Genomic DNA, 16,202 nt, shown 5'->3' with positions numbered 1-16,202 from the left:
ATTTCTTCAGACCAGAAGACGTATTCGGTGGAGGATGCGGTGGAGACCATTGGGTTTGGACGCTTCCATGTTATGCTGTTCCTGATAATGGGGAGCGCTGGGGTGAGTACGATGGACGGAGCCTCCGATCACACGTCACTCCAGATCTACACGGCTCCATCGTGATGTTCTATTGTCTCCCATCCAACAGAAACCTCCAATCATCTCTATTCCCGGCAGGTCGCCGAAGCCATGGAGGTCATGCTCATAGCTGTCATCTCACCATCCATTCGCTGTGAGTGGCATCTAGAAGACTGGAAGGTGGCGCTGGTCATAACGGTGAGGGCACAGGGAAGAGCGGAGGTGGCATCCACAAAGAGAAAGAATCATGAGTGCAGCTCTGGAGGATAATACAGGATGTAACTCGGGATCAGTAATGTAATGTGTGTACACAGTGACTGCACCCGCAGAATAGTGAGTGCAGCTCTGGGGTATAATACAGGAGGTAACTCAGGATCAGTAATGTACTGTATGTACACAGTGACTGCACCAGCAGAATAGTGAGTGCTGCTCTGGAGTTTAATACAGGATGTAACTCGGGATCAGTAAAGTAATGTATGTACACAGTGACTGCACCAGCAGAATAGTGAGTGCAGCTCTGGAGTGTAATACAGGATATAACTCTGGATCAGTAATGTAATGTATGTACACAGTGACTGCACCAGCTGAATAGTGAGTGCAGCTCTGGAGGGTAACACAGGATGTAACTCAGGATCAGTAAAGTAATGTATGTACACAGTGACTGCACCAGCAGAATAGTGAGTGCAGCTCTGGGGTATAATACAAGATGTAACTCAGGATCAGTAATGTAATGTATGTACACAGTGACTGCACCAGCAGAATAGTGAGTGCAGCTCTGGGGTATAATACAGGATGTAACTCGGGATCAGTAATGTATGTACACAGTGACTGAACCAGCAGAATAGTGAATGCAGCTCTGGAGGATAATACAGGATGTAACTCGGGATCAGTAATGTAATGTATGTACACAGTGACTGCACCAGCAGAATAGTGAGTGCAGCTCTGGAGTATAATACAGGATGTAACTCAGGATCAGTAATGTAATGTATCCACACAGTGACTGCACCAGCAGAATAGTGAGTGCAGCTCTGGGGTATAATACAGGAGGTAACTCAGGATCAGTAATGTACAGTGGGGCAAAAAAGTATTTAGTCAGTCAGCAATAGTGCAAGTTCCACCACTTAAAAAGATGAGGCGTCTGTAATTTACATCATAGGTAGACCTCAACTATGGGAGACAAACTGAGAAAAAAAAATCCAGAAAATCACATTGTCTGTTTTTTTTTCATTTTATTTGCATATTATGGTGGAAAATAAGTATTTGGTCAGAAACAAAATTTCATCTCAATACTTTGTGATATATCCTTTGTTGGCAATGACAGAGGTCAAACGTTTTCTGTAAGTCTTCACAAGGTTGCCACACACTGTTGTTGGTATGTTGGCCCATTCCTCCATGCAGATCTCCTCTAGAGCAGTGATGTTTTTGGCTTTTCGCTTGGCAACACGGACTTTCAACTCCCTCCAAAGGTTTTCTATAGGGTTGAGATCTGGAGACTGGCTAGGCCACTCCAGGACCTTGAAATGCTTCTTACGAAGCCACTCCTTCGTTGCCCTGGCGGTGTGCTTTGGATCATTGTCATGTTGAAAGACCCAGCCACGTTTTATCTTCAATGCCCTTGCTGATGGAAGGAGGTTTGCACTCAAAATCTCACGATACATGGCCCCATTCATTCTTTCATGTACCCGGATCAGTCGTCCTGGCCCCTTTGCAGAGAAACAGCCCTAAAGCATGATGTTTCCACCACCATGCTTTACAGTAGGTATGGTGTTTGATGGATGCAACTCAGTATTCTTTTTCCTCCAAACACGACAAGTTGTGTTTCTACCAAACAGTTCCAGTTTGGTTTCATCAGACCATAGGACATTCTCCCAAAACTCCTCTGGATCATCCAAATGCTCTCTAGCAAACTTCAGACGGGCCCGGACATGTACAGGCTTAAGCAGTGGGACACGTCTGGCACTGCAGGATCTGAGTCCATGGTGGCGTAGTGTGTTACTTATGGTAGGCCTTGTTACATTGGTCCCAGCTCTCTGCAGTTCATTCACTAGGTCCCCCCGCGTGGTTCTGGGATTTTTGCTCACCGTTCTTGTGATCATTCTGACCCCACGGGGTGGGATTTTGCGTGGAGCACCAGATCGAGGGAGATTATCAGTGGTCTTGTATGTCTTCCATTTTCTAATTATTGCTCCCACAGTTGATTTCTTCACTCCAAGCTGGTTGGCTATTGCAGATTCAGTCTTCCCAGCCTGGTGCAGGGCTACAATTTTGTTTCTGGTGTCCTTTGACAGCTCTTTGGTCTTCACCATAGTGGAGTTTGGAGTCAGACTGTTTGAGGGTGTGCACAGGTGTCTTTTTATACTGATAATAAGTTTATACAGGTGCCATTACTACAGGTAATGAGTGGAGGAAAGAGGAGACTCTTAAAGAAGAAGTTACAGGTCTGTGAGAGCCAGAAATCTTGTTTGCTTGTTTCTGACCAAATACTTATTTTCCACCATAATATGCAAATAAAATGAAAAAAAAACAGACAATGTGATTTTCTGGATTTTTTTTTCTCAGTTTGTCTCCCATAGTTGAGGTCTACCTATGATGTAAATTACAGACGCCTCTCATCTTTTTAAGTGGTGGAACTTGCACTATTGCTGACTGACTAAATACTTTTTTGCCCCACTGTATGTACACAGTGACTGCACCAGCAGAATAGTGAGTGCAGCTCTGGAGTATAATACAGGAGGTAACTCAGGATCAGTAATGTAATGTATGTACACAGTGACTGCACCAGCAGAATAGTGAGTGCAGCTCTGGAGTATAATACAGGATGTAACTCAGGATCAGTAATGTAATGTATGTACACAGTGACTGCACCAGCAGAATACTGAGTGCAGCTCTGGGGTATAACACAGTAGGTAACTCAGGATCAGTAATGTAATGTATGTACACAGTGACTGCACCAGCAGAATAGTGAGTGCAGCTCTGGAGTATAATACAGGATGTAACTCAGGATCAGTAATGTAATGCATGTACACAGTGACTGCACCAGCAGAATAGTGAGTGCAGCTCTGGGGTATAATACAGGAGGTAACTCAGGATCAGTAATGTAATGTATGTACACAGTGACTGCACCAGCAGAATAGTGAGTGCAGCTCTGGAGTATAATACAGGATGTAACTCAGGATCAGTAATGTAATGCATGTACACAGTGAATGCACCAGCAGAGTAGTGAGTGCAGCTCTGGAGTATAATACAGGATGTAACTCAGGATCAGTAATGTAATGCATGTACACAGTGACTGCACCAGCAGAATAGTGAGTGCAGCTCTGGGGTATAATACAGGAGGTAACTCAGGATCAGTAATGTAATGTATGTACACAGTGACTGCACCAGCAGAATAGGGAGTGCAGCTCTGGGGTATAATACAGGAGGTAACTCAGGATCAGTAATGTAATGTATGTACACAGTGACTGCACCAGCAGAATAGTGAGTGCAGCTCTGGAGTATAATACAGGATGTAACTCAGGATCAGTAATGTAATGCATGTACACAGTGACTGCACCAGCAGAGTAGTGAGTGCAGCTCTGGAGTATAATACAGGATGTAACTCAGGATCAGTAATGTAATGTATGTACACAGTGACTGCACCAGCAGAGTAGTGAGTGCAGCTCTGGAGTATAATACAGGATGTAACTAAGGATCAGTAATGTAATGTATGTACACAGTGACTGCACCAGCAGAGTAGTGAGTGCAGCTCTGGAGTATAATACAGGATGTAACTCAGGATCAGTAATGTAATGCATGTACACAGTGACTGCACCAGCAGAGTAGTGAGTGCAGCTCTGGAGTATAATACAGGATGTAACTCAGGATCAGTAATGTAATGCATGTACACAGTGACTGCACCAGCAGAGTAGTGAGTGCAGCTCTGGAGTATAATACAGGATGTAACTCAGGATCAGTAATGTAATGTATGTACACAGTGACTGCACCAGCAGAGTAGTGAGTGCAGCTCTGAGGTAAAATACAGGATGTAACTCAGGATCAGTAATGCATGTACACAGTGACTGCACCAGCAGAATAATGAGTGCAGCTCTGGGGTATAATACAGGAGGTAACTCAGGATCAGTAATGTAATGTATCCACACAGTGACTGCACCAGCAGAATAATGAGTGCAGCTCTGGGGTATAATACAGGATGTAACTCAGGATCAGTAATGTATGTACACAGTGACTGCACCAGCAGAATAATGAGTGCCGCTCTGGGGTATAATACAGGCTGTAACTCAGGATCAGTAATATAATGTATGTACACAGTGACACCTCCAGCAGAATAGTGAGTGCAGCTCTGGAGTATAATACAGGATGTAACTCAGGATCAGTAATGTATGTACACAGTGACTGCACCAGCAGAATAGTGAGTGCAGCTCTGGAGTATAATACAGGACATAACTCAGGATCAGTAATGTAATGTATGTACACAGTGACAGCACCAGCAGAATAGTGAGTGCAGCTCTGGAGTATAATACAGGATGTAACTCAGGATCAGTAATGTATGTACACAGTGACTGCACCAGCAGAATGAGTGCAGCTCTGGGGTATAACACTGGAGGTAACTCAGGATCAGTAATGTAATGTATGTACACAGTGACTGCACCAGCAGAAAAGTGAGTGCAGCTCTGGAGTATAATAGAGGAGGTAACTCAGGATCAGTAATGTAATGTATGTACACAGTGACTGCACCAGCAGAATAGTGAGTGCAGCTCTGGAGTATAATACAGGACGTAACTCAGGATCAGTAATGTAATGTATGTACACAGTGACAGCACCAGCAGAATAGTGAGTGCAGCTCTGGAGTATAATACAGGATGTAACTCAGGATCAGTAATGTATGTACACAGTGACTGCACCAGCAGAATAATGAGTGCAGCTCTGGGGTATAACACTGGAGGTAACTCAGGATCAGTAATGTAATGTATGTACACAGTGACTGCACCAGCAGAAAAGTGAGTGCAGCTCTGGAGTATAATAGAGGAGGTAACTCAGGATCAGTAATGTAATGTATGTACATAGTGACTGCACCAGCAGAAAAGTGAGTGCAGCTCTGGAGTATAATAGAGGAGGTAACTCAGGATCAGTAATGTAATGTATGTACATAGTGACTGCACCAGCAGAAAAGTGAGTGCAGCTCTGGGGTATAACACAGGAGGTAACTCAGGATCAGTAATGTAATGTATCCACACAGTGACTGCACCAGCAAAATAATGAGTGCAGCTCTGGAGTATAATACAGGATGTAACTCAGGATCAGTAATGTAATGTATGTACACAGTGACTGCACCAGCAGAGTAGTGAGTGCAGCTCTGGAGTATAATACAGGATGTAACTAAGGATCAGTAATGTAATGTATGTACACAGTGACTGCACCAGCAGAGTAGTGAGTGCAGCTCTGGAGTATAATACAGGATGTAACTCAGGATCAGTAATGTAATGCATGTACACAGTGACTGCACCAGCAGAGTAGTGAGTGCAGCTCTGGAGTATAATACAGGATGTAACTCAGGATCAGTAATGTAATGCATGTACACAGTGACTGCACCAGCAGAGTAGTGAGTGCAGCTCTGGAGTATAATACAGGATGTAACTCAGGATCAGTAATGTAATGTATGTACACAGTGACTGCACCAGCAGAGTAGTGAGTGCAGCTCTGAGGTAAAATACAGGATGTAACTCAGGATCAGTAATGCATGTACACAGTGACTGCACCAGCAGAATAATGAGTGCAGCTCTGGGGTATAATACAGGAGGTAACTCAGGATCAGTAATGTAATGTATCCACACAGTGACTGCACCAGCAGAATAATGAGTGCAGCTCTGGGGTATAATACAGGATGTAACTCAGGATCAGTAATGTATGTACACAGTGACTGCACCAGCAGAATAATGAGTGCCGCTCTGGGGTATAATACAGGCTGTAACTCAGGATCAGTAATATAATGTATGTACACAGTGACACCTCCAGCAGAATAGTGAGTGCAGCTCTGGAGTATAATACAGGATGTAACTCAGGATCAGTAATGTATGTACACAGTGACAGCACCAGCAGAATAGTGAGTGCGGCTCTGGAGTATAATACAGGATGTAACTCAGGATCAGTAATGTATGTACACAGTGACTGCACCAGCAGAATGAGTGCAGCTCTGGGGTATAACACTGGAGGTAACTCAGGATCAGTAATGTAATGTATGTACACAGTGACTGCACCAGCAGAATAGTGAGTGCAGCTCTGGAGTATAATACAGGACGTAACTCAGGATCAGTAATGTAATGTATGTACACAGTGACAGCACCAGCAGAATAGTGAGTGCAGCTCTGGAGTATAATACAGGATGTAACTCAGGATCAGTAATGTATGTACACAGTGACTGCACCAGCAGAATAATTAGTGCAGCTCTGGGGTATAACACTGGAGGTAACTCAGGATCAGTAATGTAATGTATGTACACAGTGACTGCACCAGCAGAAAAGTGAGTGCAGCTCTGGAGTATAATAGAGGAGGTAACTCAGGATCAGTAATGTAATGTATGTACATAGTGACTGCACCAGCAGAAAAGTGAGTGCAGCTCTGGGGTATAACACAGGAGGTAACACAGGATCAGTAATGTAATGTATCCACACAGTGACTGCACCAGCAAAATAATGAGTGCAGCTCTGGGGTATAATACAGGATGTAATTCAGGATCAGCAATGTATGTACACAGTGACTGCACCAGCAGAATAGTGAGTGCAGCTCTGGGGTATAATACAGGATGTAACTCAGGATCAGTAATGTAATGTATGTACACAGTGACGGCACCAGCAGAATAGTGAGTGCAGCTCTGGAGTATAATACAGGACATAACTCAGGATCAGTAATGTAATGTATGTACACAGTGACTACACCAGCAGAATAGTGAGTGCAGCTCTGGGGTATAATACAGGATGTAACTCAGGATCAGTAATGTATGTACACAGTGACTGCACCAGCAGAATAGTGAGTGCAGCTCTGGAGTATAATACAGGATGTAACTCAGGATCAGTAATGTATGTACACAGTGACTGCACCAGCAGAATAGTGAGTGCAGCTCTGGAGTATAATACAGGATGTAACTCAGGATCAGTAATGTATGTACACAGTGACTGCACCAGCAGAATAGTGAGTGCAGCTCTGGAGTATAATACAGGATGTAACTCAGGATCAGTAATGTAATGTATGTACACAGTGACTGCACCAGCAAAATAGTGAGTGCAGCCCTGGGGTATAATACAGGATGTAACTCAGGATCAGTAATGTAATGTATGTACACAGTGACTGCACCAGCAGATTAGTGAGTGCAGCTCTGGAGTATAATACAGGATGTAACTCAGGATCAGTAATGTAATGTATGTACACAGTGACTGCACCAGCAAAATAGTGAGTGCAGCTCTGGAGTATAATACAGGATGTAACTCAGGATCAGTAATGTAATGTATGTACACTGTGCCTGCACCAGCAAAATAGTGAGTGCAGCTCTGGAGTATAATACAGGATGTAACTCAGGATCAGTAATGTAATGTATGTACACAGTGACTGCACCAGCAAAATAGTGAGTGCAGCTCTGGAGTATAATACAGGATGTAACTCAGGATCAGTAATGTAATGTATGTACACTGTGCCTGCACCAGCAAAATAGTGAGTGCAGCTCTGGGGTATAATACAGGATGTAACTCAGGATCAGTAATGTAATGTATGTACACAGTGACTGCACCAGCAGAATAGCGAGTGCAGCTCTGGGGTATAATACAGGATGTAACTCAGGATCAGTAATGTAATGTATGTACACAGTGACTGCACCAGCAGAATAGTGAGTGCAGCTCTGGAGTATAATACAGGATGTAACTCAGGATCAGTAATGTATGTACACAGTGACTGCACCAACAGAATAGTGAGTGCAGCTCTGGAGTATAATACAGGAGGTAACTCAGGATCAGTAATGTAATGTATGTACACAGTGACTGCACCAGCAGAATAGTGAGTGCAGCTCTGGAGTATAATACAGGATGTAACTCAGGATCAGTAATGTAATGTATGTACACTGTGCCTGCACCAGCAGAATAGTGAGTGCAGCTCTGGAGTATAATACAGGATGTAACTCAGGATCAGTAATGTATGTACACAGTGACTGCACCAGCAGAATAGTGAGTGCAGCTCTGGAGTATAATACAGGATGTAACTCAGGATCAGTAATGTAATGTATGTACACAGTGACTGCACCAGCAGAATAGTGAGTGCAGCTCTGGAGTATAATACAGGATGTAACTCAGGATCAGTAATGTAATGTATGTACACAGTGACTGCACCAGCAGAATAGTGAGTGCAGCTCTGGAGTATAATACAGGATGTAACTCAGGATCAGTAATGTATGTACACAGTGACTGCACCAGCAGAATAGTGAGTGTAGCTCTGGAGTATAATACAGGATGTAACTCAGGATCAGTAATGTAATGTATGTACACAGTGACTGCACCAGCAGAAAATGAGTGCAGCACATTGTCGCTGTATATGGAGGTCATTCTCGCTATTTTCAGGCTCGCTCCTGGTTTCTCATGTTTTGCAGATGGTTTTCTTGGGATACATGATCTTCAGTATAGTTCTGGGACTTCTGGCGGACAGATACGGGCGTCTGAAGGTTGGTGACAGTGGCGCCATTCTTCTACATCTGCAGCCACCATAATAGATTTTACTCACTGAACCTTTGGTCCTGCAGATGATGGTCATCTCCTTCCTGTGGGGGGCGTACTTCTCCTTGCTCACCTCCTTCTCTCCCTCATACAGCTGGTTTGTGTTCTTTCGGCTTTTGGTCGGATGTGGCGTCTCGGGACACGCACAAGGGTCAGTAATAGTCGAGATCTACACTTAAAGGGGAAGTCCTCCCGATCTGCCTAACAACTCTTCTCCCACATCAGGAACTTGTTGTCAGGCTCCACCCTCTTACGTTATCCAGTCATGTGATAACTTGGCTCCACCCCGACGGAAGTTACGCATCATTGGAAACACAAAATCAATATTTAAAGGGGCAACATCTAAATTGTTGGGGTCTGACCACCCTGGGTGGAGGCCAAACGGAGATGAACAGAACGTCACTCTTGGTCTGAGCAGAAATCGCTGTACGGCCCTCCACGACTTGTTACAATAGGATTTCCACTTTAATAATGGGTTATCTTTATTTTCAGACTCATCATCAAGACTGAATTTTTGCCGAAGAATGTTCGAGGTTACTTGCTGCCGCTCACACAGGTGAGAGCTGGGGCAACCCGGCCCTTCCCCGGAGCTGGCACCACATTGATACCTTGTAGCTTTCCTCATTTCCTGCCCTTCCCCGGAGCTGGCACCACATTGATACCTTGTAGCTTTCTTCATTTCCCGCCCTTCCCCGGAGTCGGCACCACATTGATACTTAGTATCTTTCCTCATTTCCTGCCCTTCCCCGGAGTCGGCACCACATTGATACCTTGTAGCTTTCCTCATTTCCCGCCCTTCCCCGGAGTCGGCACCACATTGATACTTAGTATCTTTCCTCATGTCCCACCCTTCCCCGGAGTAGGCACCACATTGATACTTTGTAGCCCTCCTCATTTCCCGCCCTTCCCTGGAGTCGGCACCACATTGATACTTTGTAGCTTTCTTCATTTCTTGCCCTTCCCCGGAGTTGGCACCACATTGATACTTTGTAGCTTTCCTCATTTCCCGCCCTTCCCCGGAGTCGGCACCACATTGATACTTAGTATCTTTCCTCATGTCCCGCCCTTCCCCGGAGTTGGCACCACATTGATACTTTGTAGCCCTCCTCATTTCCTGCCCTTCCCTGGAGTCGGCACCACATTGCTACTTTGTAGCTTTCCTCATTTCCCGCCCTTCCCCGGAGTTGGCACCACATTGATACTTTGTAGCTTTCCTCATTTCCTGCCCTTCCCTGGAGTCGGCACCACATTGCTACTTTGTAGCTTTCCTCATTTCCCGCCCTTCCCCGGAGTCGGCACCACATTGAAACTTTGTAGCTTTCCTCATTTCCCGCCCTTCCCTGGAGTCGGCACCACATTGATACTTTGTAGCCCTCCTCATTTCCCGCCCTTCCCCGGAGTCGGCGCCACATTGATACTTTGTAGCCCTCATTTCCCGCCCTTCCCCGGAGTCGGCACCACATTGATACTTTGCAGGTATCCTCATTTTTCGCCCTTCCCCAGAGTCGGCACCACATTGATACTTTGTAGCCCTCCTCATTTCCCGCCCTTCCCCGGAGTCGGCACCACATTGATACTTTGTAGCTTTCCTCATTTCCCGCCCTTCCCCGGAGTCGGCACCACATTGATACTTTGTAGCTTTCCTCATTTCCCGCCCTTCCCCGGAGTCGGCACCACATTGATACTTTGTAGCTTTCCTCATTTCCCGCCCTTCCCCGGAGTCGGCACCACATTGATACTTTGTAGCTTTCCTCATTTCCCGCCCTTCCCCGGAGTCGGCACCACATTGATACTTTGTAGCTTTCCTCATTTCCCGCCCTTCCCCGGAGTCGGCACCACATTGATACTTTGTAGCTTTCCTCATTTCCCGCCCTTCCCCGGAGTCGGCACCACATTGATACTTAGTATCTTTCCTCATGTCCCGCCCTTCCCCGGAGTTGGCACCACATTGATACTTTGTAGCCCTCCTCATTTCCTGCCCTTCCCTGGAGTCGGCACCACATTGCTACTTTGTAGCTTTCCTCATTTCCCGCCCTTCCCCGGAGTTGGCACCACATTGATACTTTGTAGCTTTCCTCATTTCCTGCCCTTCCCTGGAGTCGGCACCACATTGCTACTTTGTAGCTTTCCTCATTTCCCGCCCTTCCCCGGAGTCGGCACCACATTGAAACTTTGTAGCTTTCCTCATTTCCCGCCCTTCCCCGGAGTCGGCGCCACATTGATACTTTGTAGCCCTCCTCATTTCCCGCCCTTCCCCGGAGTCGGCGCCACATTGATACTTTGTAGCCCTCATTTCCCGCCCTTCCCCGGAGTCGGCACCACATTGATACTTTGCAGGTATCCTCATTTCTCGCCCTTCCCCAGAGTCGGCACCACATTGATACTTTGTAGCCCTCCTCATTTCCCGCCCTTCCCCGGAGTCGGCACCACATTGATACTTTGTAGCTTTCCTCATTTCCCGCCCTTCCCCAGAGTCGGCACCACATTGATACTTTGTAGCTTTCCTCATTTCCCGCCCTTCCCCGGAGTCGGCACCACATTGATACTTTGTAGCTTTCCTCATTTCCTGCCCTTCCCCGGAGTTGGCACCACATTGATACTTTGTAGCCCTCCTCATTTCCCGCCCTTCCCCGGAGTCGGCACCACATTGATACTTTGTAGCTTTCCTCATTTCCCGCCCTTCCCCAGAGTCGGCACCACATTGATACTTTGTAGCTTTCCTCATTTCCCGCCCTTCCCCGGAGTCGGCACCACATTGATACTTTGTAGCTCTCCTCATTTCCCGCCCTTCTTCCTCTTCTCCTTGTTGTCAGCTCTTCTGGCTCGGCGGCTCATTACTGATCATTGGTCTGGGGGCATTGGTCATCCCGACCATGGGTTGGCGCTGGCTCATACGGTTCGCCTCCATCCCCGGAATCATCCTCGTTCTTGTATTCAAAGTAAGAGGTTTTTTTTTGGGTCCCTATTTCCTGTTCTGCCTCCCGGGGACGACCTGATTTGCTTTTCATTCTTTACTTTCGCAGTTTGTTCCCGAGTCGGCGAGATTCAATCTTTCTGTGGGAAAAAAAGAAGCAGCGATGACGACGTTGAGAAAAATCGCCAAGATGAATCGATCAAAGATGCCGGAGGGAATAATTGACGAACCGATGGCTGTAAGTTCAGCTCAGTCGATGATGGACTGTCACATCCAGAGCTGCAGTCACAATTCTGCCAATTACCCCAGCTGCATAATTCATTTCCTATGTACACTGATGCAAGGCATTGTGGGAAGCATGTCAGCAGACACTGAACCAGCAGAAGTGTAAATGCAGCTCTGGATGTGACTGGAGCAGAAAATACAACTCTGTATGATCATCTCTCCTCCAGGAGAGAAATGGGAATTTCTTTGATCTCGTGCACCGGAAATATTTGCGGACCACACTGCAGATCTGGGTCATCTGGTAAGTTCTGGTTTTGGAAAGGAGGTGATAATGCACCCTGTCTTAAAGGGGTGTTCAACGTGGGTCTGACTTTAAGATGGATCATCAGTGCGAGACCGGTCAAAGCTTGATCTTTCTCCAATCATCAGAACAAAGATCCTTCTCCACACAGCGCCATTCCAGTTTGTGTGGCTATGTTTGGTACTGCAGCGGAGCTGCAATACTCTACATGACCACACGGATGGTAGAGGCGCGGTTGGTAGGGGATCCAGGGGTCGGACTACCACCCATAGCTTTTTTGAACTCCCTTTTGTCGTTTCTGCTCAGGTTGGGAATCGCTTTTGCGTACTACGGCGTGATCCTGGCCAGCACGGAGCTGCTGGAGAACAATCTTCATTGTGGGACGGGCCGATCACCGGTCATTGTAGAGGAGGGAAGTGGCCCCTGTTACTGCAACATGTTAAGTCCCTCTGATTACAACACCCTGATGATCAGCACGGTCGGCGAGATCGCCCGTAAGGATCCACTACACCCTCAATACTCAGCAGAGTCTGCGGCGCGGAGGTCGGAGAGGACATTGTACCAAAATGACAGCAGGAAACATCTCCATATTGGATGGGGTCTTTGAAGCTGTTGCATTTAAATCAGTTGATCGCTCAGGGTCGATCACTAATTGATTCTTCTTTTCCAGTGAACCCATTCAACATGTTGGGCATTAACTTAATTGGTCGGCGCTGGACTCTTGGCATCACAATGACGACCACTGGCTTGTTCTTCCTGCTGCTCATCATCTGCATGTCACGGTAAGATCCAGAACCTCGGGGGCCGGCCTTCTGGAATGTCAGCCCTCATGTGACTTGTCCCTCCCCCTAGGACCGGACTCATCGCCATTCTCTTCTGCCTCCGAGCTCTGGTGTCGGCCAACTTCAACACCATCTACATCTACACGGCAGAGGTGACTAAAAGGAGCAGATGAGGGGGGACGTCACCACACGCTGATGGTCACGATTAATCACTAACACGAGAAAATATGTCATAAGCTGTAAAAAAAACGAAGAGATCTGAAACAGGTTCTCAGTCTTCACAGTGTTGTTTCCATCCGCAGGTTTATCCAACTGTGATGAGAGCGATCGGGATGGGGGTGGCCGGGTCACTGTGCCGTCTGGGAGCAATGGCCGCCCCATTTATAGCGCAAGTAAAAGACGCTCATCACAAACATCAGATGCCGTTACTTGTCAACTCCAAAAGTTCAGAATATTCCTTTTATCTTTCACAGGTCCTGCTCAAGGCCTCCATCAACGGGGGTCTCGGCCTCTTTGCTGGTGTGTGTTTTATTTGTGCAATTTCAGCATTTACGATGCCCATAGAGACCAAAGGCCGAGCGCTGCAGGTAAGAGGACTGAAATCAACCCCCTCTAATCAGACGCTCAAGCTGCTACTCAATTACTGCAGGTGGTGGCTTCAGACAGGATCTTATTGTGTGTCTGTATACAGGGAGCTCCCCCTAGTGGTGGCCGCAGACAGGATCTTATCGTGTCTCTGTATACAGGGAGCTCCCCCTAGTGGTGGCTGCAGACAGGATCTTATCATGTGTCTCTGTATACAGGGAGCTCCCCCTAGTGGTGGCCGCAGACAGGATCTTATGTGTCTCTGTATACAGGGAGCTCCGCCTAGTGGAGACTGCAGACAGGATCTTATCGTGTGTCTGTATACGGGGAGCTCCCCCTAGTGGTGGCCACAGACAGGATCTTTTTGTGTGTCTCTGTATACAGGGAGCTCCCCCTAGTGGTGACTGCAGATCTTCCATAAAAAAATTATACTATATAAATGCAGTTTTTCCCCATGGTCTTTGCTTAGTTTTATACTGATTTTGGGGTAACCCCCTCGTGTGCCCGATTTGAGTAATTCAAGCATTCCTTACTTTTGTGTTTTTCCTCTGCAGCAAGTGAAGTGACGCCAGCGTAGAAGAGAAGATTTTATTACAACGGAGGAAGCAGATGTTAGTTCTCATCTTGTTAGTGACAGGCAAACAATGAAAAATAAAAGTTTAAACTAGTCGAAAACCATGTTTTCTTTCTCGACATACAAATCTCTGGTGGAGGCGACGGGGGGGGGGGGGTCAGACCCACAAATTAAATATTTAACAAAAATCGTCCTTCATTTGGAGAATCCCCTCCTGCTTTTTGTAGGAGACTCTGACTACAATTCCCAGTATGCCCTGCTCTCTGGGTTTCACATCCCTCTCGCTTACTCAGGTCACATTATGAGCAGCGGACGTCATCTCTGCACTGTGGGTTCCTTTTTTTTTTTTTGCACCTCGGGGGTGGGGAAATCACAATAATATCCTTAGAGTTAGATCAGCATCTGATGAGATTTTTCCCATCTTCACCGGAGACGGACGTCACATCGGACGCCGCTTATCTCCTCACATGGGAATAAGGGCGTAGACGGCTGCCGTCACATTTATGGTCCGGTTTACTGTAGATGGAGTTTTCATGGTATCAAGGAAAGTTTTGCAACTTCCTGGTAAAATAAAAAAAAATAATAATGTGAGAAAAAGAGCACAAAGTTGGAAAACTTTTCCTGATACAATGGAGATAACGGATGGTGCGTTCGGGGGGGGTGGACACCACAGGCTGCTGCTCCTGCGGGGGGTGGTGCGAAACACCACGGGCTGCTGCTCCTGCGGGGGCGGTGAGACATATTTTCCCCGTCGGGCGACACTAATACTGACTGATCAGCCCCCATGCTGCAGTCTACAGCCAGGGCAGGGTGATCTATCCATGACCTAACAACACAGCTTAGATAACTTTATGGTTCATACTGCAGTCAAATCCAGAGCTGCATTCATAATTCTTCTGGACTGGTAGAAGCTCTGGATGTGACTAGAGTGGTCTAGATTCATGGAAGCTTCTGTCTACGGCTTCACATCTCACGGTTGTGACAGATCTCTCCCCTCAGTAAGATCAGAAATTAAAATCCCTGAACTACTAAATTCGATGTAAAGGATTAAAAAAACTAACAAAAAAAAATGAATGAGAAGTGAAGATAAATTAACATTCTTTGTTACAAACAGAAAAGTCTCATCCAGAAACTTAACGGCCGACCGGAAAATGGGAACAAAACGTAAGAGCCAAAAATCAGGTGCAGAAACACAGAACCGCTAATAGAGGACAACTATCGCCCCCGCGTACAGGATCAGCAACATAAATACAGCACCAGGCCTGGATTGTACTCCAGAGCTGCGCTCACCGTCCTGGAAATGTGAGTAGCACCACCAGCAGAATAGTGATCGCAGCTCTGGAGTACAATACTACATGGAGGTAATCGCTGATGACCTGTGCACCGGTGATTGCTCATCCATTAGTGACCGCGGTTCTGATTCCGTATTTTTGACTTTATATAAAAGGAAAAGCAAAAATGATCCCAGGACGTCTTCCTCGCCTCCAGGTGACAGTTCACATTGGACTCTCTGAGCCGAGGTTCTTCTGAGCTGCTGCAGAACATCCTGGGAAGCAGCCGGGTTCGTCCATGAAGGGGGCCAGGTTGCGGTGGTGACGCGGGCGGCGTCACGCTGCGTCCTCCTTTGGCGCCATTTTCGGCTGTATCCAGGTCGGTGACGAGTCGCAGGCTCGCGGCCATTTCCAAAAAATAGTTTTATTGAACAGCTAACGTCTTATGTACACCGCACTCGCTACAAACTAAGTCATTTGAAGAAGATGCGCTCGTCCCCTTTGAAGCGCTTTTTCCGCGGTGTGACAAAATCTTCCGCCTCGTCTTCGCCGCCGTCAAACTCGTAAGGGAACTTGGTGAAACTCTTGTCTTGGTAAATGTTAGTGAGAAGCCCCTCGAAGTAAGACTCCAGCTTGGTGCCGGCGGTGGCCACTTCAGAATCGGGCTGGGGAAGGAAGCG

General features: G+C 46.6%; 2 protein-coding genes across 5 annotated transcripts in view; one reads left to right on the top strand and one right to left on the bottom strand.

Moving 5' to 3' along the window:
- The first annotated feature begins 200 nt into the window (after positions 1–200).
- SVOPL (SVOP like) lies at positions 201–14,408 on the top strand. 2 transcript variants are annotated; one of them, XM_073544029.1, is made up of 13 exons: positions 201–318; positions 8,747–8,818; positions 8,897–9,021; positions 9,363–9,426; positions 11,684–11,809; positions 11,894–12,022; positions 12,237–12,310; positions 12,617–12,804; positions 12,981–13,092; positions 13,163–13,244; positions 13,395–13,484; positions 13,566–13,679; positions 14,232–14,408. In XM_073544029.1, the coding sequence occupies exons 1-13, from the start codon at positions 232–234 to the stop codon at positions 14,241–14,243; spliced, it is 1,275 nt and encodes a 424-aa protein (XP_073400130.1). In that variant the 5' UTR covers positions 201–231; the 3' UTR covers positions 14,244–14,408. The 2 variants fall into 2 exon arrangements, with proteins under 2 accessions (XP_073400130.1, XP_073400129.1); XM_073544028.1 differs by having other exon boundaries at positions 13,395–13,679.
- Positions 14,252–16,202, bottom strand: part of TRIM24 (tripartite motif containing 24) — a 43,306-nt gene continuing 41,355 nt past the window's right edge. For all 3 annotated transcript variants that reach the window (XM_073544025.1, XM_073544026.1, XM_073544027.1), the window contains one exon: positions 14,252–16,187. In XM_073544025.1, the coding sequence (XP_073400126.1) occupies positions 15,996–16,187 (192 nt within the window). In that variant the 3' untranslated portion in view covers positions 14,252–15,995. The remainder of the gene's footprint in view (positions 16,188–16,202) is intronic.

The sequence above is a fragment of the Dendrobates tinctorius genome, unplaced genomic scaffold (assembly GCF_039654945.1).
Source record: "Dendrobates tinctorius isolate UK_male_01 unplaced genomic scaffold, ASM3965494v1 ptg000136l, whole genome shotgun sequence".
Classification (NCBI taxonomy): domain Eukaryota; kingdom Metazoa; phylum Chordata; class Amphibia; order Anura; family Dendrobatidae; genus Dendrobates; species Dendrobates tinctorius.
This window is presented reverse-complemented; position numbering and strand designations above follow the sequence as displayed.